The 22,245-nt window shown below is 66.4% G+C and overlaps 1 protein-coding gene across 2 annotated transcripts in view; it reads right to left on the reverse strand.

Annotated features, from left to right (window-relative positions):
- PFKL (phosphofructokinase, liver type) overlaps nucleotides 1–21,836 on the reverse strand; it is a 27,084-nt gene extending 5,248 nt beyond the window's left edge. The window contains exons 1-15 of one of the 2 annotated variants that reach the window (XM_027080316.1): nucleotides 21,687–21,836; nucleotides 15,855–15,928; nucleotides 12,788–12,865; nucleotides 10,872–11,061; nucleotides 10,054–10,219; nucleotides 9,415–9,459; nucleotides 9,051–9,159; nucleotides 7,014–7,109; nucleotides 6,110–6,202; nucleotides 4,527–4,652; nucleotides 3,409–3,473; nucleotides 2,733–2,796; nucleotides 1,262–1,408; nucleotides 821–891; nucleotides 261–348 (exon numbers count right to left, since the gene is read on the reverse strand). In XM_027080316.1, the coding sequence (XP_026936117.1) occupies nucleotides 261–348; nucleotides 821–891; nucleotides 1,262–1,408; nucleotides 2,733–2,796; nucleotides 3,409–3,473; nucleotides 4,527–4,652; nucleotides 6,110–6,202; nucleotides 7,014–7,109; nucleotides 9,051–9,159; nucleotides 9,415–9,459; nucleotides 10,054–10,219; nucleotides 10,872–11,061; nucleotides 12,788–12,865; nucleotides 15,855–15,928; nucleotides 21,687–21,771 (1,497 nt within the window). In that variant the 5' untranslated portion in view covers nucleotides 21,772–21,836. The remainder of the gene's footprint in view (nucleotides 1–260; nucleotides 349–820; nucleotides 892–1,261; nucleotides 1,409–2,732; nucleotides 2,797–3,408; nucleotides 3,474–4,526; nucleotides 4,653–6,109; nucleotides 6,203–7,013; nucleotides 7,110–9,050; nucleotides 9,160–9,414; nucleotides 9,460–10,053; nucleotides 10,220–10,871; nucleotides 11,062–12,787; nucleotides 12,866–15,854; nucleotides 15,929–21,686) is intronic. The other variant, XM_027080384.1, reaches the window with a different exon arrangement.
- Nucleotides 21,837–22,245: the final 409 nt, after the last annotated feature.

Raw genomic sequence — 22,245 nt, forward strand, 5'->3', positions numbered from 1 at the left:
CCCCCCCGCCCCCCCCCCCCCCCCCCCCCCCCCCCCCCCCCCACCCGGCCTCAGCCCCCCGGCGCCCCCCCCCCCCCCCCTCCCCCTCCCGCCCCCCTCCCCCTCCTCACCAGCCCTGCCACACTCACCCTGGTGGCCCCATCAGTCCAGCTGGCTCAAGGTAACCTCCTGCACATGGGGCTTCCGGAAGGGCCACCTCGGCGGCCCACACCCTGGGGCCTCCTCCACCCCCGCTTGCTCCCCGGCAGCTGCCCCCTCACCTCGAAGCCCCCGATGACCAGCAGGGCGTGGATGTTGTGAATGCGGACGTTTTCCACAATTTTCTCCATGTAGCCCTTGGGCAGTGTCCTGCAGTGGGAGATAAATGAGATGGACGTGCTGCATCTGTACAGAACGCCAGGCTGGAAGGACCCACGTCTGCACCGTGCCTGACCTCGGGAGAAGGCAGGCCTGGGGCGTGGCGGTGGGATTCCCAATTAGAGGTGGACGCAAAGGTGAGGCACCCGGGGGCGGCAGGGCCCACCAGCGGCCTGGCGCCTATTCAACGCCCTTGCTGGGCACTGGCCACTGCCCTCCCGACAGCCTGGCTGTGAGCCTCACTTCCTGCCCGAGGAGGTCCCTTCTGTAGGTGCGGAGCCGCCCGAGCAGCCTTCCTCTACACAGGTGACTTCAAGTGAGCTCTTGGCCAGGAAGCCCCAGGCAGGAGGGTCTGTGTCCCACTCTGGACAGGCCACCAGCCAGAGGAGACCTAGCCCGGGGCCACGGGGCTGGTTTCGCCTGCATCCCACCCCCCTGCTGCCCTCGGCAGCCAGGTGCTCACCTCTTGGTCCCCAGCATGGAGCCACCGCGCCCCAGCCAGCCAGCCACGTCATGCCAGCCCACTTCTTGCACCTGCAGGGCGAGGCGCGGCTTCAGGGGGGGCAGGCCAGGGGTGCTGGCCCACCCCTCCTCAGGTGATGGACCTGTCCTCGGGGAGCGCACGTCCTCGGGGGAGGGGGGACAGAGGCCGTGCCTGGCACTGACCGTCCTACCACAGGTCAGAGCGGGGTCTCGGGGCCTGGGCCGGGCTAAAGTGGACCCAGGTGCTCCCCCTCCACCCCAAGGAGAGGACCTGGCCTGGCCCTTATACCCACATGGCGAGCCCCTTGGTCCTTGTTTGCTCGTAAGCAAGCCGGGGACACGTCCTAAACTGACCAAAGACACACGGGCCCACCCCCGCAGGCCCCGCCCCCCACCCGGCCTCAGGCACGGCCTCACCTACCTGCCCCTTGGCCAGGCCTTCAAAGCCGTCGTGCACGACGTACACCGTGTGGCCCTGGGAGATGCCGGTACGCACCGCCGAGCGCACGGCCGCGTTCATGCCAGCCGCTGGGGCCCCCACGTTCAGGACGGCCAGGGAGAAGCTGGTCTTCAGAGAAGGTGGGGAGACAAGAGCATGAGCCCCAGCGCGGGGCGGGGGACCGCCGACCCGGACAGAAGTCAGCAGAGAGCCGCTTCCGGAGAAGAGGCCCCAGTCCCCGTGGCAGCCTGGACACGGCCCAGAGATGGGACTCCCCCGGGCACGACAAAGTCCTGTCCTCCCCCCAGTCCCCGTGGCAGCCTGGACACGGCCCAGAGATGGGACTCCCCCTGGGCACGACAAAGGCCTGTCCTCCTGACACCGCAAGGCTGTGCCCGAGACCACATGACCCGCGGTGCAGGCCCCGCTCGCCACCGCAAAGTCCTCGGCCAAAGGTAGGAGCGGGACTCGGGCCGCTGTCGGCCAAGCGCGGCTCACGGGGCAGCAGTGGCTCAGGCCAGAGTCAGCGCCTGCCTGGAGGCCCTGGGCAACCACCCCACGCTCAGGGCTCAGGGCAGCAGCACCCCAGAAAGTCCCTGGCGAGCAACACGGGTGCGTGGAGGGAAGGGGGCCACCGCAGCCACGGTAAGAAAGTGCAAAGAAGCAGGCGATGCTCTTTCAATCCTAGGGTTACTGGAACCTGATAGAACCAACACGTCATCACCTCAACCCGGAATCAATGTAAGACATTTTGCTACCGGGCGCTTCCACAGCCGTTTCCCTCGCTGCTGCCCAGAACCTGCGCCCGCGTGGCATGCAGGGACCCCTCACTAGGACAGCCATGTTGCCAGCACTCCGCAGCCGCGTGTGGCCACCGGCTCTGCTGGGCAGCCTGGCTCTAGTGGGTCCTGGTAATACCAGCCTGACGTGCCCGAGGTGGTCATGCCCCAGGCGGTTCTGGAAGGGGATATGGGGACCACCCTGCCTTGCCAGAAGCCGATGCCCAGCCCTGACCAGCTCCCGGGATGAATGGGGGCCAGGACCCCACCGTCCAAGACTGTCTCGGTGGGACCCTTTCCTTGCCCTTGTGGTTTCAGAAACGAAGCCTGCTGTCATCTTTATTTTGAAGAGAGTCCATTTCCTGAGGGTTTTACCTATTTTGGAATGTGTCATAACACTGTATCCCTCGTCTCCTGAGTTAAACTTCCTCTCCTGACTTAAATTCCTCCAGCTGTTTGATAAGCAACAGGCCAGCGTAATCCCCAGGCCTGTCTGGGACCTGCTGGTCAAGCAGAGGCCAGGTCTGGTCCTCTCAGCTCACAGCTCAGACCCCAGACGGGAGGGCGGGTCCTGGCTCAGAGGCGCCAGCTCCCCGCTCCCTGGCGGGGTGGCAGGGCAGGCGGGAGGAGGCCGAGGGCGCAGCCAGGTGTGGGCTCCGCGGCTCGCCCCTCACCTTCTCCTTGGAGATCTTCTGGTGCGCAAGCAGCTTGTAAATGTTCCAGTTGTTCTCAAAGCTCCTGGAAAGAAAGCGGGACAGCTCAGCACAGCACGGCGCCGGCAGCACAGCCTCAGAGGAGCTGGACACGGGTGCGGCCCACCTCCCCACTCTTGTCGCCACGGACCCTGGCTGGGCGCCGTCGCCGGGCGGCAGAGGCCCCCATGGACATGCGATCCCAACAGCCCCCTCCGCAAAGCGAGCGCCCGCTTTCAGCCTGTGTGGTCTCGGCAGCTCCGCAGTGGGGCAGGAAGCGTGGCCACGGGAACCACAGGAAGCAGACCTGCAGGGCCAGTTGACCTGGCCACCCCGGGCCTGCCTCGCTGCTGCCTTCTGTAGTTCCCCCCTCCCCCTTCCCAGGTACCCTCCGTGTGCTGTGTCCCTCCATCCCCCCAGCGCCCTGCAGGCCCCGCCAGCCCCGCGGGGCGCATGCACACAGCCTGCCTACTTCTCGGACGCTGTCGGGCCCTGTCCCTCCTACACGATGCACGCCCCAGGAGGAAGGTCTCAGAGCGCCACCTCTGCAAGTGGGCACGTCCCCGTGTCGGGGGGTGGCCGTGTGCGAGCCACTCGGAGTCTGCTGTGGCCCCACTGAGCAGACAGCTGCCCAACACCAGGCCCTCCAGGCCCTCACCTGCCTCGGAGCTGGATGGCCTCTTCAAACCTCTTCTCATCCATGGCCTTCTGCACCTCCTTGGTCTTAAAGAAAACAAGACGCACAGGCTGGAGGCGGAGGCCTGGCACATGCGTCTGAGCCCAACGCGGGGGCCTGACCCAGACCCGCCGGGCAGCTGTCGGAATCGAGAGGGCTGAGGGGCAAGGGGACCCCACCTGGCCTGCCAGGTCCTCCCCTCCCTGGAAGGGGCACCTGGGCCTCGCTCCCCCTCAGCCCTGGGAAGGGGGTGGGGGGCAGCTGGGGTCTAGGAACGAAGGGTGAGGCTGCTCTGGCCCCCAGACCCACCACCCACTGGCGACCAGCCTGCCCGATCGCGGGGCCCAGGGGAGGTCGCCGCAGGAGGATCTTCCAGGAGGAGCGCCAGGGAGGCCCCTCTCCCGCGCCAGCCCACCTCCCCTGGGCAGGCCCTGCTCTGCCCCCAGCTGCAGGGCCCCCCAAACCTACCGAGCCCCGTGCCCCAGTGTCCCCACAGCCAGCCTCTCTCTGCTCCCCACTCCCCGCTCCCGTGGTCCCTGCTCCAACCACATGAGACATCCCGGGGGGCTCTGGCCACCCACTCCCCCTCCCCCTCCCATCCTAGCCCCAGGGCCCCACCCTGCCCAGTTTGCAAAGCCAGTCTGTCCCACTGGCTCTGGGAAGCTAAGTGTCCTGGGCTCCCCCCAGCTACCCCCACAGGCCCCCCACGGGCTCCCCAGCTCCCTGCAGCTCCCACACCTGTCTCGGGCTTGTCTTACCTTGGGGGCACCTTGGGGATGTGCTCACACCTCCCTCCCCCACCTGGAGGACTGCAGGCCTCGGATACCCTGAGGCCCGCTGGGGGACGCAGCAACACACTCGGAAGGGGGGCCACAACAGAAGGCGCGATGCACCTGCCGCTCGCTCCGTGTAACACGCGCGGAGCAGCAGCCGGGCGCCCAGGGGGACGGGGCGGGGGGCTTGCAGCCGGCCTGCTGGCTGGGCCCTGAGGGGCCTGGAAGGACAGGCAGCGCCGGGGCTGTGGCGGGGAGGGGGCACGAGAGCCCCAGGCACCTCCCTGGGAAGCCCCCGTGCCAGCGCCCGGGCCGGCGGGTACTCACCATCTGCACGCACTCCATGAGGGGCAGCCGCACGGACTGGTTCCCAGAGAGACTGACCACGCAGGCCGGCGTGTCGGGCGTGGCCTCCAGCAGGGCCATCACCGCCTCCATGCCCATCTTGCTGCTCTGAGCAGAGAGAGGGGCGGGCGGGGCTCAGGCAGGCGCAGCCGGCACGGAGCCGGCCCCACGCCACGCACACGCCCTTGGCTCTCAGAGCCACACGCACACGGACACGCACACGCACGCGCACGCACACACTAGAAGCTTCTGGAGTAAGCGATGCTGTTCATTCTAGAAACTGTGACTTAGCATGACCACGTTTCACAGCAGCCCCCCGGCACCATTTCACCGGGTCTCAGCCGGCCCTGCTAGGAGGGCGTGGCCCCTGCACCCCGGGGTTGCAGTGGCAGGGCCAGGGCTGGACTGGGGTTTCCAGAGTTCTCTCCACTATGACGAGGTTTCTCGCTTGGGGCTCCTTTGTCACAGCTGTCCCGGTGTGTGTGCAAACTTGGGCATGGGCTGGTGGGCTGGACCAGCTACAACTGGTCAGGTAAGGACCGCCCTCCATGGAGACAAATCACAAACAGGGGTCCTGCCACGGCCAACGGGAACAGACAGGCGCGCCAGAGACCAAGGCCCGCGGCTCAGCTCGGCGAGACACTGGCGCCCCCAGACCGCGCCCCTGGCCTCCCACACTGGCCAGGTGGGTGTCGGGAGCAGCCCTGGAGAATGCTCCTGTGTCCCTCGGGAACCGTGTGACAGCCACTCTCCTGTAACCCACTGTGTGCAGGTGTCGCCCTGCAGGGCCTGGGCTCGGGGACCAGCGGTAAGCTGTGCCTCTGGAGCCCCTTTGCTGCCGACCCAGGCCTCCGGTGTCTCCACCATCTGCAAAAGCAGCAGGTGAGCCCATTCTCCTGCCACCAGGTGAGACCCGGGCCCATGCTGGCACTCGACAGCCCCTTCTGTGCGCCAGGCCTGGTGGAGGGCCAGTGCTTGACCCTCCGTCCCGAGTGCACCCCTGGGGCCAGACCCCCTCTGAGGCCAGTGTCCCCACTGCTCTGTGTGGGATGGGGACGCACTGAGGCCTCCTGGGAGAGGTTCGGTCCAGCGGCTCCCCCAGGCCCACGCTGGCCACCCGGCCTCACCCAGCACGGTGGCCCAGGCACAGCTCCGGCCAGCCCTGCAGTCTCCAGCCCCCAGTCCCGGCGACCAGCGCCTCACAGGCGGGCGCTTCACCACCTCGGGGCCTCCCTGGCCCTGGGCCCTGGCCCTGTGGGGCTGCAGCATGACTCCCACCCTGCAGAGGATGGGGTGGGACCAGCGGTAATCAGGATTCGGCACCCAGGCCCCGGAGCTGGGCACCCAGGCCCTGGGCCAGACTCAGAACAACCAGACGTCGACCTGCCGCTCACCCGGCCCTCCTTTCCCAAGGTCCTGCCAAAGCCGTCGCCAGGGGGGTGTGGCCTAGGCTGCCAGGCCGTGGTCTCACCCACAAGCACCAGCAGCAGTGAAGAAATGCTCACGCACACCCACGCATGCACACCCACCACGCCACCCGTGCACCAGGGTGATGCCCCACCTACCAGGATGCGGTCGAACGCCGAGGGGGTCCCTCCCCTCTGCACGTGGCCCAGCACGGTCACACGTGTGTCAAAGCCCAGCCTCTGGACCACTAGCTGCTCGTGGGGACAGAGAGGGGGTTCCTGAGTTTGTCGCTCTACCCCCCTGTCCCACCACCCCGTGGCCCCCAGACCTCTCCCCTCCCCCTCCCACCCTGCCTCAGGGATTTCAGGGTGTCAGCTCCCCAGGGGCCCCACAGAGCCAGCCCAGGGTTCACGCCTACAGCCTGAGCGTGTGCACATGTGCTCCTGTGTGTGTGGGTGTGTGTCTCCATGTGAGTGTGTGGGCGTGTGCTCCCACACGTGCCGGCTGCAGGAGCTCATCATGGTCTCCAGCCCCTGTGGGTCAGGCCTCGCCAGGAACTGTGGCAGGAAGCAGAGCGCACAGGGTCGGCGGAGAGGCCAGCTCCTGGCAGCACCTGGCTGGGACTCAAGGACAGGGTGGGCGGCCAAAGTGAGGAGCATGGAGGCTCCCAGGGGCTGTGACCCACTGGGGGATGGGGGCCCAGGGCCCTGGGCAGAACCCGGCAGGTGGGTGCCGCTCACAGGGACGAAGGATTCCCCCCAAAGTTGTTCTGTTATGAATCTGGCACTGGATAGGCAGTGGGCTCCCCTGTCAATGGGGGGCTGGACAGGGGGTTGGGGGTTCCCAGCAGGCGGGAGCCACACCTCAGCTTCAGAGGGGCTGGGGCTTCTCAGGGGTCCCGGCTGCACCCACCCCACATCTGGCAATCGTTAGGGACAAGAAAGCTCCCTCCAGAAGCTGGGGGTGGGGCCCCAGCAAGAGCACTCGGGGACTGGAGATAAAGGGGAGCCCCCTCCCCGAGGCCCCGCCCACCCCACGTGACCCAGGGCCCCGCCCACTCACGTCCTTCACGTAGCGGGACGAGATGGGCTTCCCGTTGCGGTCGATGGCGCCCTCGGCGATGATGATTATGTTCAGTCGGGACCCCCGGCTCCGAGTCTGGGTCAGAGACGCGGCAGGGCTCAGCCGCCAGCCCCAGTCCCCGCCCCAGACACGGCCGCGACCGGCAAGCCCTCCCCGGGGTCCACGCCGCGGGGCTCACATGGGCGGTGGGTGGACTGAGGCGGGTGAACCAGGACCCCGCTGCCCCTCCTGGGGGTAGAGACTGGGCGACTGGAGGACTCCTCCTCCCCCTCCCCGGACTGCGGGAAGATTCCCTCCATCAGCTGGTGATGGACGAATGAGCGTCACTTAACTGTCGCAAAGGCAAAGCTCTTTGGGGATTTGAAAGTACTTTTTGTTTATGTATTTCCTCAACAAATGTTTGTGGGGTTCACTCTGATCCACCAACCTCAGAAGTTTGCCCCACAGCACCCGGAGAGACTTAGAGAGAAAGATAGGGTCACAGCAGCTCCTGCAAGACCCGGGTACAGAGCGGCGGGGGAGCAAGGAGCAGAGGGCTGCCTGGAGCAGGCGGGCCGGTGCAGTGAAGGGAGACAGCCAGAAGAGCCCACACCTCCCTCAGCCTCACTCGCTGCAGCCCAGGAGGTGGGCAGGGCAGAGGGTGACACCTGCACGTAACAGGTGGGGAAACTGAAGCTCAGGGAACCCCGGGGCGGGGTGGGGCGAGGGCCTTACACACAGCAGCAAAGAACCAGAATGTGAGGCCAGGCCTGAGTCCAGGCCACTTCCAGGAAGACCCAGCCCCAAGTTCTCAGCGAGTAGGCCAAGGCCGAGGTCAGCCAGAGACCGTCACCACCAGAGGCCCCCTCTACCCAGGCGAGGCCACAAGGCCACCCTGGGGTGCAAGGACTTCCCCCAAGGAGAGGACAGAGACCTCTGGCCAGCTTCGCTGCCAGGCTCAGCTCGGCCTTACCCTTGTCTTCACTGGGGAAGGTTCCAGAAGCCAGTCATGGCCCTCGGCCCCTCCCACGGCCCTGGGCAGGGGTACAAAACCCTGGGGTGCGAGTGGGAGGTGGGGAGAGCAGCCTCCGGCAGCGGACGGGAGTGATGCCACCACCTCGGTCACATGGGGACACGGACGCTCCAGAGCCAGCCCCGAGCCGCTGCCTCTCCCTCAGGAAACAGGGCCTGGCACTGACCTCCCAGGACAACAGAGCAAACAAAAGGCCCGGCCCCGGGCAGCCTCCACACTCGCCCTGCCCTTGGGCCAGGATGCAGAGGACTTTGGGGGGTAGACAGCCCGTTAGGGCCCCAGACTGGGCCCGAGTGTGAACTGGGGTGCACAGTCTCGGGGGCTCCCCTGCCTTGAATCCAGACCGCAGCCCTCGAGTGCCCCCGACCCCTGATCTGAAGGCACCTCTCCCCCCGTCACAGCCCTCCAGTCCACCACTGGCCTAGCCGAGGGGCCAGCCTATCCTAGCTGGGGACCTCGGGGATGCCCGGGGCAGAGTATCTGCCTGTTCTGTGCCAGAGCCCCCCAGCTCCACCTTGAAGGGCCTGGAGAGCCGCGTTCCAGGCCCCCCGTCTCAGGCACCCCTGCTCATCTCTCCTGGATGAGGCCTCAGACCCCCATCTGCTCCTGCCTCCACAGCCTCTTCTGCTGCATTCACTGCCCCAGGTTCCCGTCCACCCATCTTCACAAAGCCACCTCCCCTTGCCCAGGCTCAGCGGTCGGGGCCTGAGGGAGCCAGCTTGACCATGTCCCTGCTCCCACCCCTCGCCCATGTCAGCACTGACCACGCAGAGCCCAGCCTGGGGCAGTGGTGAGTGTGCCCCTCAGGCCCCTCTGCGCTCCGGGGCAGCCCCCGGGTGTCCATGGGCGTTGGCGCCCCCGGGGGGATATGTGCAGATGCTTGCTGAACCAGAGGGAAGTGAATCGGCCAAAGCTGGCCACGTGACCCCAGGGACACTCTCGTGGGGGACACGGGCCACGCAGCTCACGGCAGGGACCCTGGGAGAAGACCCCCTGGCCCTCACCTCACCCAGCCGCTCACACATGAAGTTCTCCCAGCCGTCCTCGGGTGGCGCCTCAGGGATGAACAGCCAGTCGGCCCCCGAGGCCAGGGCGGACACCAGGGCCAGGTATCTGGAGGGGCAGGAGGGGGAGGGGCTGCAGTAGGTGGGCCCCGACCCGACACCACGGCCCCGGTCCCTGGGTCACAGGGGAGGTACAGCTCTGAGCGGCACCCAGCCCCACAGTCAGGACTCCCCACACCCCGGCTCTCACACCCACAGTGTCAAGTGAGCACCTGCCACGTGCCAGGAGCCCTGGAGGCGCTGCACCCTGCTCCCACTGCCCCGAAGCCCCGGGCCCCCCGGCTGACCCGGGCAGCCCTCTTACCCGCAGTGCCGCCCCATCACCTCCAGCACGAAGGTCCTCTGGTGGCTGTGGACGTGGAAAGGGCAGATGGCATCAGTGCAAAGTCCCCCTGAGCGGAGCTGAGCCACGAAGCCTGGCCTCTCGTACCACACCACCCATGGCCCCAGCTCCGCCAAGGGCGTGCCCAGGAGAGACAGAGGATGTGGGAGCAACAGACAGCCTTGTCATTCCCAGGGCGGCCAAGGCCCTGGGCAAAGGGCCACCTCTGTCTCGGGCTCACGGCCAGCTTCACGCTGGTTTTCACCGATCTTTGCTCCTGAGGCTGAAGGCCATTCACCCTGCTGGGGCCTGGCCGTCACCAGCCAGCAGCCTGAGGACCCCCTGTGGGGTGCACCATTGCCCCAGGGCCGGAGACCTGTCAGAGCCCCTGCCCACCTAGGGCAGGGTGGGGACCAGACCCCCAAGCTCCTCTGCTCACCCCGCTGTAAGTCTCCCCCGACACGGGGGCTGGGGGCAGCCAGTACAGGCTCCTAGGGGTGGAATTACGCTGACAAGCCATTGACCCTGCAGAAGGGCAGCCTCAGCCCTCGTCGGGAGACGGGATCCCAAGCTTTCTTGCCTGGTGGCCTGGCTGGGCGGGGGGCCACAGGCCTCACTCACCTCTGGGCGGTGGTGGTGATGGCGTCGATGACCTCCATGATGCGGTGCAGGGCCGAGTCTGTGCCGATGGTCATGTCGGTGCCGCAGAAGTCGTTGTCAATGGAACCCACCAGCCCGGCGATGCTCAGGTGCGAGTAGGTCTGAGCCGTGCTCTGTGAGATCTTGCCTGAGAAGGAGGAGGCCAGCCCAGCTGCAGCCGCAGCAGCCCCACCCGGCCCCCTTGGCCACAACACGGGGCCCGGAGCCCGATCCCCACCCCCTCCCCCAGCCCACCCGGCAGTGCGGCCTGGTCAGGTCCCCAGGGCCCGCAGCAGGGGTCCTGGGGCCGGGCGGCCGTGGCCGAACCGCTGATTACGGACTTGTCACCCTCTGGGAGACGTCCAGGGGAGCCCTGGAGAGTGCACCCCTCACTTCCAGGTCCCCCACGAGCAGCACAGAACCAACGAAGCTCCAGCAGGTCACTTTCCGACTGGTGACCCCCCAGGACTCTGTGTCTTACGTTACCAAATTTTAACTATCACACTTCTGCAACCTGTGACAAGGCCGTAAGCCACGTTGGGGAATGAATCACTCACAGCGCAGGCGAGTCAGCCTGGGAACTGCCATCCAGCACCGGGAGGACAGCACTGCCTGGGGGTCCCTGACGTTGGGTCCCCACAGGCCTCACTACCGGCCAAACCCGGGCCCGTGGCTCCTGGAGCCACCGAGGGTCCGCCTGGTCTCAGGCCAGGCCCCCACCCCCGGCCAGCAGCCAAGCAGCAGCTCGCTTCCTCTGGTCCTGCCTGTTCCCGGCCCCAGCTGCTCCGCCGCCGACCCACCTTCGCTCACCAGCTCCTCCAGCAGGCTGCCCCACTCGCTGCGGAAGATGTTGGCGCCCGTGAGGCTGCCGTCCCCACCGATGACGCACAGGTTGGTGATGCCACGCTGGACCAGGTTGTAGGCGGCCGCCCGGCGCCCCTCCCGCGTGGTGAAGGCCTTGCAGCGGGCGCTGCCGATGACGGTGCCGCCCTGCACGGAGGAGGGGCAACCTGGGCCAACGGGGCACGCCAGGGGGACCCGGGTACTGGGCAGGGGCGGCCTGGGAGACCCCAAGGAACGGAGGGCCAAGTCCAGGGGCTCCTCGGAAGCCTGGGCAGGTGTCCGCCTCCCCCTGCCCCAACCCCCTGGACTTTCTCCTCACGTGTGCAAGGAGGAGACTGTCCACCGTCAGGCTCGGGGAGCTCGACAGGTAAGGGATGAGCAGGCTCTGAGGTCTGTAAGGCGTGCACACACGCACACATGCACACACTCTGGCCCACACGGCCGGGCACCAACGCAGGGACGTGCCTGGGCAGCTTATGCCGTCGTCCGCGTGCCCCCCCTCCCCTGCCACCGGCTCAGCCTCAGCCCAGGCTCCCCAGGCCCTGCCCACAGGCAGCACTGCCGGCCCCTGCGCTCGGCCAGCTGGTGGGGACAATGTGCTGCTCCCCAGACCACCGAGAGCACCGGGCTGGGCCCCGGGCTTCACGGAAAACGCACATCAGAGCTGGCCCTGGCCCAGCCCAGCCTCCCCTGCGCCCCTCCCCGCTGCCCCCATGCTCTACGCTCCCCACCCGTCTCAACACCAGCCCGCATCCTCACCTGCCCACCTTTCATGCAGCTTCACACCCCAGCTAACACTTGGCCCAAGGCTCCTTCCCCGGGCGGTCTCTCAGGACAGAGGCCACAGCCGTCCTCAGACACAGGCTCAGAGCAGAGCAACGGCTGGGTCCAGGCCTGAGGCGTGATGGCCGCCCTCCCTGGACCCCTGGGGTGGAGGACGAGGCACCCAGGCTGCAGCCCCACCCATGACGGGGTCAGGGAGCACCGCACCAGAGCAGAAGGACACGGGGTGGGGGGCTCTGATGAAGAACAGGGTTGTCTGTGCCCCACTGGACCGTTGAGGGCTCAGCAAACGGGCCGCTCCCACGAGCGCCTGGAGCGCGCAGTCCCTTGGGGACGTCCACCCTGGGCAGGAGGGGTGGGTGGCATGGCAGGGTTGGCTGTGCCTGGATGACCCAGGGTCCAGGCCCGCCGCCCACTGCTCCGCTGACCCATACATAGCGTGTGACGACGACAGGCCTCTTAAATAAGCAGGTATCAGCTAAGGGTCTAGGATACACAGGTGACAGGTGCCCCACAGCGGGCCCTGCTCTGTGGGAGGACTCGGGTCTCCCTACAGAGACCTGGTTCAAAGATCCCCGCTCCCAGGAACCCCTGGCCCCAGCGAGGCGCTCAGCGCCCCGCCCTCAGTAAGTAGGATGACGAAGGGGAAGGCGGGGGAGGCGCAGAGAGGCCGCTGAGGCCAAGCATGCCTCTTCCAGGGTGTCCTCCCCTCCCAGAGCCCGCAGCTGGAAGCTGAGACATTCCGGGGCCATCGCACCCCCACGACCTCCCACTCCCGCGTCCCCAAGGCGGTCGGACGACAGTCAGCCGGGAGCCAAGCCCCTGCGGGATGGCGTGTACGGCTGCGTGCCTGTGTGTGCGTCTCTGTGTGTGTCTGGTGTGTGCACCTGTGTATCCCTCTGTGTCCCTCTGTGTGCCTGTGTGTCTCTATGTGTGTGTCTCTGTGTGTCTCTGTGTCCTCTGTGTGTCCCTGTGTGTCTGTGCGTGTGGTGTGTGCACCTGCACATCCCTCCGTGCGTCCCTCCACGTGCCCGTGTGCATGTCCCCGGTGCACACGCGTGCTCATGGCGGGAAGGGCCGCGGGCCTCACCAGCTGGATGATGTTGGAGACGCTGAGCCAGTTGGCTGGCCTGATGTTCTCGCCCCCTTCCACGAGGCCCTCGTAGCCCTGAAAGTGAGGGGACAGGCGTGAGACGGGCGCCCACAGCAGCAGGACACGTGGAACCTCGGCCAAAAGCCCATCTGGCAGGAAGTGGGCCCAGGGGTCCTGAGCACAGAGGCCCCTCCACCCCCAGGGCCTTGGGGGACGAAGCCAGGGTCTGCTGGGGTCAGGGGTGTCAGGGGAGAGGCCGGGGTGCCCAGACGCCTCCCAGGCACGATCTGTGGGGCCTGCAGGGAGCGCGTTACAGACAGAGCACGACTTGCCCGGCAGCGCTCCTGTCGCAGGCAGCCCTGGACGTATGCCCACGAGCCGCAGCTGGGTCACCGCGCCCGGGTCAGAACCAGATCCAGCCCAGCGCCCGGCAGCCCCTCTGCCTTCCAGGACCCTCCCTGCCAGAGACACCCGCTGCCCTGCCTCCCAAGGGTGCCGATTAGATGCGGAAATGACAGCACAGCGTCCCATCTGCGTCCCCCCTTCGCGCGGCCGGGCATCTGCGAGGCCCCACGAGGTCACGTGCGACTGTGTCTGCGCTCGCTGCCGTGCGGGAGTCCCCTGCGCACTCCCACAGTCTGTGACCTGTCCACCGCTGATGGACTCTGGAGGGATCCGGTTTGGGGCTATTGGAAATAACGCTCCGTATCTCCCGGGAAAGGACTCCCGGGTCACCGGGTGTGCAAGCAGCCACCGACAGCGCTGCCACAGTGCCCAGAGGCACCTGTGGCCACCCCGTCCATCAGCAACGCGGCCAGGGCCTCAGAGCGCCCCACCCCCGCGCCGGCCCTTGCTGGTCTCCATCCCGGAGGCTGGATGTGGTCCCTGCAGGGCGTCTCCCATCCCGGAGGCTGTATGTGGTCCCCGCAGGGCTTCTCCCCTGCGTTTCCCTGACGACACATGCTGTTTCGGGTATGACGTAAGCCACAGGCCACCTGGACAGCCTCTGCGAGGGCGACCATTCCAGCGTCTTGCCTGTTTCTGTTCTCGTGTGGCCAACCCCTTCTTATTAGCAGGAGCTCTTTATAGAGTCTGCAGAGAGGACACGTGCTTTCACAAATGGTGAGAAGACGAGGCGCCACCGAGCTGCAGTGAGCGGGGCCACCTCCTCCATGCAGCCCTCCCAGCACCTCCAACGAAGCAGCACGAGCCACCGCCCCTGCCTGGGTTCGGCTCTGCGACCCGCCTCCTCCGTTCCCACACTTGGCATTAGATCAGCCGGGGCCTGCAGGGTCCTGGGCAGCGGGGCCTGGGGGCGGGCGGGGCAAATGCTCCCACCCCTGGGAATAGAGGGGGAAGCAGCTGGGAGAAGGGCCTCAGGACGAGACCCCCGTCTAAGGGATCGCCAAGCTACCCTCCCCAGCTCAGGCCAGGCCTGGCCCCCCCTCGCCCCCTCTCTGTCCGGTCAGGAATTTGGCCACTAGGACACCCCCCCCCGCGCCCACCCCCTCCCCACAGAGAAGCAGGAAAGTAACCTGAAAACCCACAGCCGCTGTCCAGAGCAAGTGACAAAAGAGGCCACCCTGAGTCCGCAAGACCCCAGCCCCACGGTGCTCCCGGCTGGAGTCAAAGTCTCACAGACACAGTCCTCCTTTCCTGGCCTGGGAACCTTCTGGAATGTCTTTGCACACCTCCAGCCACTTTGTGTCACCTCTCCCCTCTCCCCTCCCGACTCCTCTGCCTTCTCCACTCCCACCTGGCTGGGCACCCAGGCAGCCTCAGAACTGGCCGCAGGCCCAGGGCACTTCCAGCAGCCATCCTTGTGGCAGCTCTGAGCCCGCAGGTGCAGTTTGGGCTGTCACGTGAATAAGGTAGCCCCGTTCACTGAGCCCTTCTCGGCGCCAGGGGCCGTGAAAAGTGCCTTAACTCTCAGCGTTGCATTAGCTTTTCGCCCTAACATCCCCACTTCATAGAAGAAACCAAGGGTCAGGGAGGTGAAGGGATGCCCCTGTCACATGTGTACAACCTCCAGGAGCCGCACCCTGGACCCACCCCGCCCTGATTGGAGACCACTTGTTCACAAAACTAGGCGACTCCCTGAAGAATCTCACCCTGTCCTTCAGAAGGTTCTAGACCACTATCAGGGCATGGGTTCCACCTGCCCAGCTCCTGAGGCCACAGGTCCTGAGACTCTGAGATGTGCTCCTGAAACATGACCTAAGGCTCTGCAGGGTCCTGGTCGTCCCAGCCTGGCCTGAGGGTCTGGACTCTGCAGGAGGGAGGGGTCTGCAGAACTGCCCGCCCATCTGTTCACTCAACAGCCCCATACAGACAAGGCTGGGGAGGAAGGGCCGGACCTGGACCAGAGTGAAGGGACGGGACGTGGACACACCCAAGGTGGGAGGAGGGAAGCTCTGGGGAGAGCAGAGCAGGTTGGGATGTGCTACACTTTAGCAAAGAGTGAAAACAAAGTAACACAGTGGGAGAGAACTCTAGGACGTGTGTGTGTGTGTGTGTGTGTGTGTGTGTGTGTGTGTGTGTGTGTGAGAGAGAGTGTGTGTGCGTGTGTGTGTGTGAGAGAGTGTGTGTGCGTGTGTGTGAGAGAGAGAGTGTGTGTGCGTGTGCGCGTGTGTGTGTGTGTGAGAGAGAGAGAGTGTGTGTGTGTGCGCGTGTGACCTGGGGGGACAGGAACGGGGGCTAAGGCGAAGGGCGCACCAGCTTTAGCCGGAGCGAAGTGGCACCATGATTCTCTGCTGCTTTGCGCAAGGAGCCCGTTTTCTGCTGTCACGAGGGTAGCTCGAGCTCGGGTTAGGTGATGAGGGTACAGGAGGGCTGGGCGTCGGAGGACGGGTGGGGCTGAGGTCCCGGCCTCTGAGGAGAACAGCAGCTTCACACCCTCCTCTCTCTCAGGGGACGCGCCCACCCGTGAGCACCCAGGCTGAGGGCGGACTCCCCATCCACACCCCAGAGCCTGGCAGCCCTGCCCCATCCGCCTTCCTCACCCCTCTCCCCGCACTGCTCCCTGCCAGAGCGTGGGGCGACGACCGCCCTGCCCGCACCTTACCTCGTAGATGAGGAAGACTTTGGCTCCCACGTAAATGCCCATGCGCGTCACGGCTCGGACGGCAGCATTCATGCCTGCGAAGGGGGCCGGGAGACGCCCGTCAGTGGAGACGCGGAGCGTGGGCGCCTTGGACCGTCCCTCCCACATCTCGGGGGGCGCCGAGCCAGGACTCCGAGTCCAGCACGGGGTGAGCCCCCCCGCATTGTATCGGCTTCGCACTTGGAAATAAGCCGCCCCAGAGTTAAACCGGGAAGGTCCCCGCCAGGGCCCGACTCCTCCTGAGCCCGGAGCACAGGCACCTGCAGACGTGCGACATCGCTTCCGGCCGCATCCCCGCCACCACGCTCACCTGCGGCCTCTGCTGCCCAGCACAGCCCCCCTCCCCGGCCCCCAGGGCCCTGGGGGAATCGCAGCAGGTCGGGCACATGGCCCCAAGATGCAAAACGGGGCAGGTGGGACGCAGGGGCAGCCGCCTCCCAAATGCGCCTGCAGCCGCTGCTACTCTTGGGCCACCACCCCGGGGGGCAGCTTGGGGAGCACCCTGAGGTCGGTGCCTGTGGCCCTGGGGCCATGAGCCCCCTGCCCCTTGGCCTGCAGGGTGGGCTCCGCGAGACAGGAGAGGAGGACAGCACCCCCTAGGGCCAAGTTCAGGCTCCTGGGGGTCGCACGGCCCCAGTGCAGCTGAGCGGGCCGGCGCCCCTGCTCCCCAGCTGCAAACATACGCCGGGGCCACCAGGCTCAGCGGGTCACCTCTCCTCCCTGTCCCCCAGCCCTGGGACCCCCAGCCCCCGTCTACAGCAGCTACCTTACAGTATAGGCTTCCTGGAAAGACGGACACTCATGGGGCAGGACGAGGGGGCAGGAAATGCTCAGAAGAGCCCAGAGGAACCTCAGTCCCCTTCCCTCGTGGTCAGTTCTGAGACTGAGACCCAGAGAAGGGAAAGGTGTCCCTGAGGTCCCTCCACGGGGGGCCGTCCCGCTGCGTCCCCGGGGTCTCGCACACGGGCTCACAAGGCACAACGTGAAGAAGACCCCATGGGCAGCCCCACGAGAGACTCGAGCACCAGCAGTGGCCCACACCGTGGCCCTGCCCTGCCTGTGGGTGGGACGCGGCTCCGCCCGGGGCTGCAGCTGCTGCGGGCCTGGACAGTGCCAGGTCAGGGGCCCTGTGCGGGCACCTGGGGCGGGCCCAGCCTCCACACTGACTGCCACCTGGCTGGGGCCCAGGGACGGGCGAGGGGCAAAGGGTTGCGGGGGCAGGAGCCTGGAATCAGTGGCTGTAAGCGATTTGCCCCAAACCTTCTTGCCGTCACAAAAGATGTCAGTGGTTTGATACAAAGGGGCAGGCAGGGCGGCCCCCATGCACTCAGAGCGGAAGACAGTTGGCCAGTCACCTGCCCTGGGCTCCAGCCTCTGACCCTGGGTCTGGAGGCTGGATCGCGGACATGACCTGCACGTGGTCTGGCCCAGGACCGCCCCTGCTCCCCCGGCTTCCTCCTGGTGGTCCTGGCCCGGAGCACATATACATCCCGTGGTCTGTCCCTAAGCTGTGAAAGCCTTTCCCTGGAGGCGGCGGGGCCCCAGCCAAGGGTGGCCGAGGCCCCAGGAGCCCTGGCCCACCCCCGGGTGCTCTGAGCTGGTGGACGGGCAGTGCCCATCAGCTTGGGTGTCCTGCGGGAGTGCCGTCACCCCCAGGGTCCCTCGTAGCTTGTGTGGTCCACAGGGTGACCCTGACGTAAAGACTCTCGACCTTTACCGTACTTACACTAGTCTCACCCCGTCTCCAGCCTGGAAGGCGGGCCCAGGGGGAGCCCGTAGCTCCCAGAGGACCGTGGAGGGCTATATAGCATATGGGCACCTCAGGAAGAGCCCAGCGGGCAGAGCCTACCCCAGTGCAGGCTCACGGCACCGGGCTCCCAGGAAATCAGCCCACTGTCACTGCCCCCATTTTGCAGATGAGAAACCGAGGTCCCAGAGGGAAGGCAGGGGAGCTGCTGGAACCCCGGCAGGTGAGGGCAGTGCCAGGATGTACCCTGGACCCTCCTTGGGCTCGGCAAGCTGCCCTGTCCCCAGCCAGCAGCCGAGGCTCCTGCTCTCTGACGTCCAGAGCCAGGGACTCCCGGGGCCGAGGTGCCCAGATGTCACGGCTGGCAGAGCACAGAGGCCAGAAGGGCCCTGAGCTGGCCACACTCACAGCTGACACACCTGCCTTTAGCGAAAGAACCCCATTTCTAAAGAAATCATAAAAGTCTCACGGCCCCAAAACGAATGGAAGTGGGGTTTCAGTGACTGCAGTTAGAGGTAGGAGCCCAGAGAGTGTACCCCACCCCCACCCCCAGACAGCCCGGCTGCCCCAGGAACCGGATCCGAAGGGCTGACAGTCCTGCTGCCCGAGGTCAGGGGCCTCGAGCTGCAAGCTCCCTGCCCTGCCTGCCCTCGCTGGCGGGGGGCAGGGCAGGGGCACGGAGGGACATGAGACAGCTGCAAAGCTGCCCCCCCGGCCCCCAGCAGGCCCTGGTCCTGCAGAAGCATTCGGCCGCCTCTGGGGCCTTGGGCAGCCCAGGCTTTCCACCCTCAGGTATCTGCCTCCCTGGCTGCCCTCGCCGGGGTGAGGCCACTGTGGGCTCACTGCAGGCTCAAGTCCAAGCCCCACCCCCTGGCAATTGGAGGGAGGCCAGCAGTTCCGGATGGGGCGGTGGGAGGGGTGGGGGCAGTGGCTGGAGACCCAGGGACTGCAAAGGGCCCCAGGCTTAGGGTAGTGTGCTCAGTCTTGTAGAAAAGAACAAATGACCATATCACAGGAAAACTCTTCAATCTTAGAATGGAATTGTGCCAGCTACCATGGATACGGAGGCCTGAGGGCGTGGGTTTCCCTGTAAACCTCACTGTAAGCTGCCTTCCTGAAAGGGCCTTTTTTATTGCCCTTTAATCTGCTTTTCTTTCTCAAAATAAACCCAGGGTGGCAGCCACAAGCCCCACGGGGCCAGAGGAGCAGGGAGGAGAGCAGCTGCATCTCCCGCTGAAGGAGCAGCCCTGGACCCTCCACTCCACCCTCCAGCCTCCGATGGGCCAGGGACACTGCAACAGATGACTTCCTGCTGGAGGAAACCGACACCACCGCCAAACTGATGTCCGAAGGCGGATGCCTTTGTTCATAAGGTGACTTCTCTTCACAGTTAGCTTCCGGGAAAACAAAATGGACAAGAAAGAGGTGATCCTGGCAGGACACGGGGCCCCGCAGATCCACACTTAGCATCAGTCGATGTGAAGACTTGGAGCCAGGCTGGGACATAACGAGATGGGGGCGGTCCTCACCCGCAAATACAGGACATCCACGTCCACACGGATCCACCCAGAAAAGGCAGGTCCTGCGCGTTACTGAGGGACAGGGTGGGGTCCGCCCCAGGGGCGAGACCGAGGCGTGGAACCAGTGGGCGGCGGGGCTGTGTTATAGTCTTCTAGTCACTTTTGCACAAAGTAACATCCGTAACGACCACCTTCCCTCAACGCACGGACACCTACTCCCCGCCAACGGGAAGGGCAGAGGACGCGACTTTCAGGCTGGCTGGAAGGAACCCGCCAGGTGGCTTGTCTTGTTTACAGAAGGGGAAACTGAGGCCCGAGGGATGTGCTCGGGTCAAGTCAGAGAGCTGGTCGAGGCCGGCCCCACAGGGACAGGGTCTGCCCGCTCCCCGCCGCCCACTGCCGCGAGGCTGGCTGGTTTCCACTCACTCCAACAAATGCAGACCTGAGCCTCGGGGAGGCAAGTGCAGGTCGGCGTGGGTGCCCATTCTCCACGGCGGCTGTCAGCCCCGTGCCCACCCGGGGGTGCCCGCGGGGAGGGCCCGCCCGGCACCATCAGGTCCCTAGAGGTCGGCCTCTATTTGGAAGGCAGCGGGGGCCCCTGAGGGCAAACCGAGAACCCATCGCCTGGAGCCAGCTCCCCGGAGCAGTGCCGGCGAGAGGGTGCAGGCCCGGCGCGGACACCCACAGGCTGGCCTTCAGAACTTACAATACAGAAAGGCTCCCTGCCCCCCAGAGAGCCAGCTGGCCCTGGCATCTTCCCCCAGGCATCAGCCCGAGCCCTAAACTGGGGAAGCTTGCAGAGCCCTCCTCTCTCGCAGCCCCGATCAGAAAACCACGTTACAGCCAGGGGTCTAGGGAAGCGAGGACACAGCGCGAGGTGAGGTGGCCGGCCCAGCCGGCCGTGCGCTGACGGCCACACTCCTGGGTGTCCAGGAAGCACTGCTCGTTCCACGTGGGGCATCAGGGCCGGGCTGGCCAAGGGGAGACCTACAGGTCATACAGGCTTTGCCCTCCACTGGCCCGCCGGCCCAGGCCGGCAGCCTCTTCCTCCCTGGCCCTTCAGCTGCCCCACTGATCCCTCGTCCTGTTTAGTCTGTGCCACCCACCGGCTCGGCTGCCCTGCGTCAACGTGCATTTATCTTTCCCAGCCCTCCCTCCAGTGCTGTTGTCTCCATGGTACAGACAGGAGCCTGGGTGGAGACCCCTGTGCCTGCTCGAGCCGGGGAGCTGGGGCCTCGCAGAGGAAGGGCCTCTCTAAAGAGGCGGGCCCAGCCTCTCAGGAAGTGTCTGTCCCCCACATACCAGGCCCTTCCCGTGGTCCAATCTCACAGGGCAATGCTTCCCCAAGACCACTCTCCTCCCACCTGGCCCCGGCCCACTGGCCATGCCCTAAGAGGGAGACGCCGCTGCCCAGCAACAGGCAAGCGCTCTGGCCACGCGGGGCTGCGGACGTGCAGCGGAGCACACTGTCCGCCCGCCAGACCAGGTCCGGAGGGCTCAGCCCAAACCCGCACAGGCCGGGACGCAGACAGTGGCTGATGTCTCTGCCTTCCTGGGCTTGCTCCTGTGAAAGCTCCTTCTAGCTCTTCCCTGCTTCTGAGCGGGGAGCGGGGAGTCGGGGGCCTGAGGCAGGGAGAGCAATTCTGCGTCTGGACTTTCTGCTCTGGAAGGAGGCAGATCAGGCCCGCCTGTGCAGCCTGAGAGTGCCGGCTAGGCTCCTTCCAGGCCTGCTTCCTGGGCTAATTAAGGTGTCTCCTGAGGTTCAAGGTGTGTGGCGTGGCCATGCGGCCAAGCCCGACAGGTGCGGCACTGGCCATCCCAGGCCAGAGGCGCTGAGGAGAGCAGCAGTCAGGACAAGTCCAGGGCACCAGGACAGACCCCAGGAGGGGCACTCATCTAGCTCTGCCAGGTTCCAGCTGCAGGACCCTGGGCAGGTCAGCAGGAAGGCCACCACCTTTGGCCTCCCCTGTACAAGGGGGGTGGGAACAGCTCTGCACTAAAGAAAATGCCCCAGAGCCGCCCTGGAGGCAGTGGTTTGGGGGAAGCACGGTGCCCCCGAGTCGTGTTTCATAACGACCTGGTTAGAGCCGGGGCTCTGTGGGCCTGCGGGGACCTGCCCATCCTTCACTGGCCTCCGCTCAGCTTGGCCTCCAGGAAATGGTGCTTCTGAGACGCGCCACCGGGAAGGGGTGCGGGGAGGGCCTGGGGTCGGCAGGAGCGGCGGCCGGCGAGAGCACCCTGTCCGGCCACGGCCGGCAGCGCGGACACACCCCCGGCGGGCCGGACGCAGAGGCCGTGATGGGCGGCACGTACGCGGGCCCCCGGCGCGCGGGGGCGGGTCCAGGACGCGGACCGGGAAGGGGACTGGGGCTGGGACGGGGAGGAGGAGGCGGGAGGCGCAGGCCGGGAGGAGGACCTGCTGACCGCGTGCCCCAGGTGCCGCCGAGGGAGCGGGAGCGCCCCAGCGACCCGGGGACAGCAGCACCCCCGCCCGCCGGCGACCGGCCCCCGCGTGCCCGCGCCCACCTTGCGCATCGCCGCCGCTGGTCAGCACGCCGATGGCCTTGCCGGCCCCGGACATCCGCAGCTTCTCCAGATCCACGGTGGCCATGGTGGCGCCGACTCGGCCGCACTCGCTCTCCCGCCGCGCGCCGCCGCTGTCGCTGGCCCCGCCCCGCGCCCTGCGCTCCTCCCCGCGCTGTGTGATGTCACCGCTGTCCACGCCGGGGCGGGGCCGACGTGCACCCGGCACCTGGGCGGCGGAACTGGGGCTCGACCGGCAGCGCCGGCCTTTTTGTTCAAGTTTCTAAACCTGTTCAGTCTAACAAGGGGCGCGTTTATTGAGAGGGCGGATCGCGGCCGTCTGGGTCTGTTAGTCACACCCTGCGGCAAAGTTGGTCAAGCACGGTGACCAGACCTGAGGGAAGGCCAGCCAAGGGAGGCCAGACGAGTCCCATTGCCAATCGCTGCCTGCCCGGCTTCCCGCAGGAATTTCTTATTCCGGGCGCCGGTCTGTTTCAACTTCGTTCATTGCAGGAGCCACAGAAGCTCCACCCCGACTCGGGGCACCCCTGGTGATGGCCCT

Source organism: Aethalodelphis obliquidens, unplaced genomic scaffold (assembly GCF_003676395.1).
Source record: "Aethalodelphis obliquidens isolate GAN/ISIS:26980383/991018 unplaced genomic scaffold, ASM367639v1 scaffold1, whole genome shotgun sequence".
Taxonomy (NCBI): domain Eukaryota; kingdom Metazoa; phylum Chordata; class Mammalia; order Artiodactyla; family Delphinidae; genus Aethalodelphis; species Aethalodelphis obliquidens.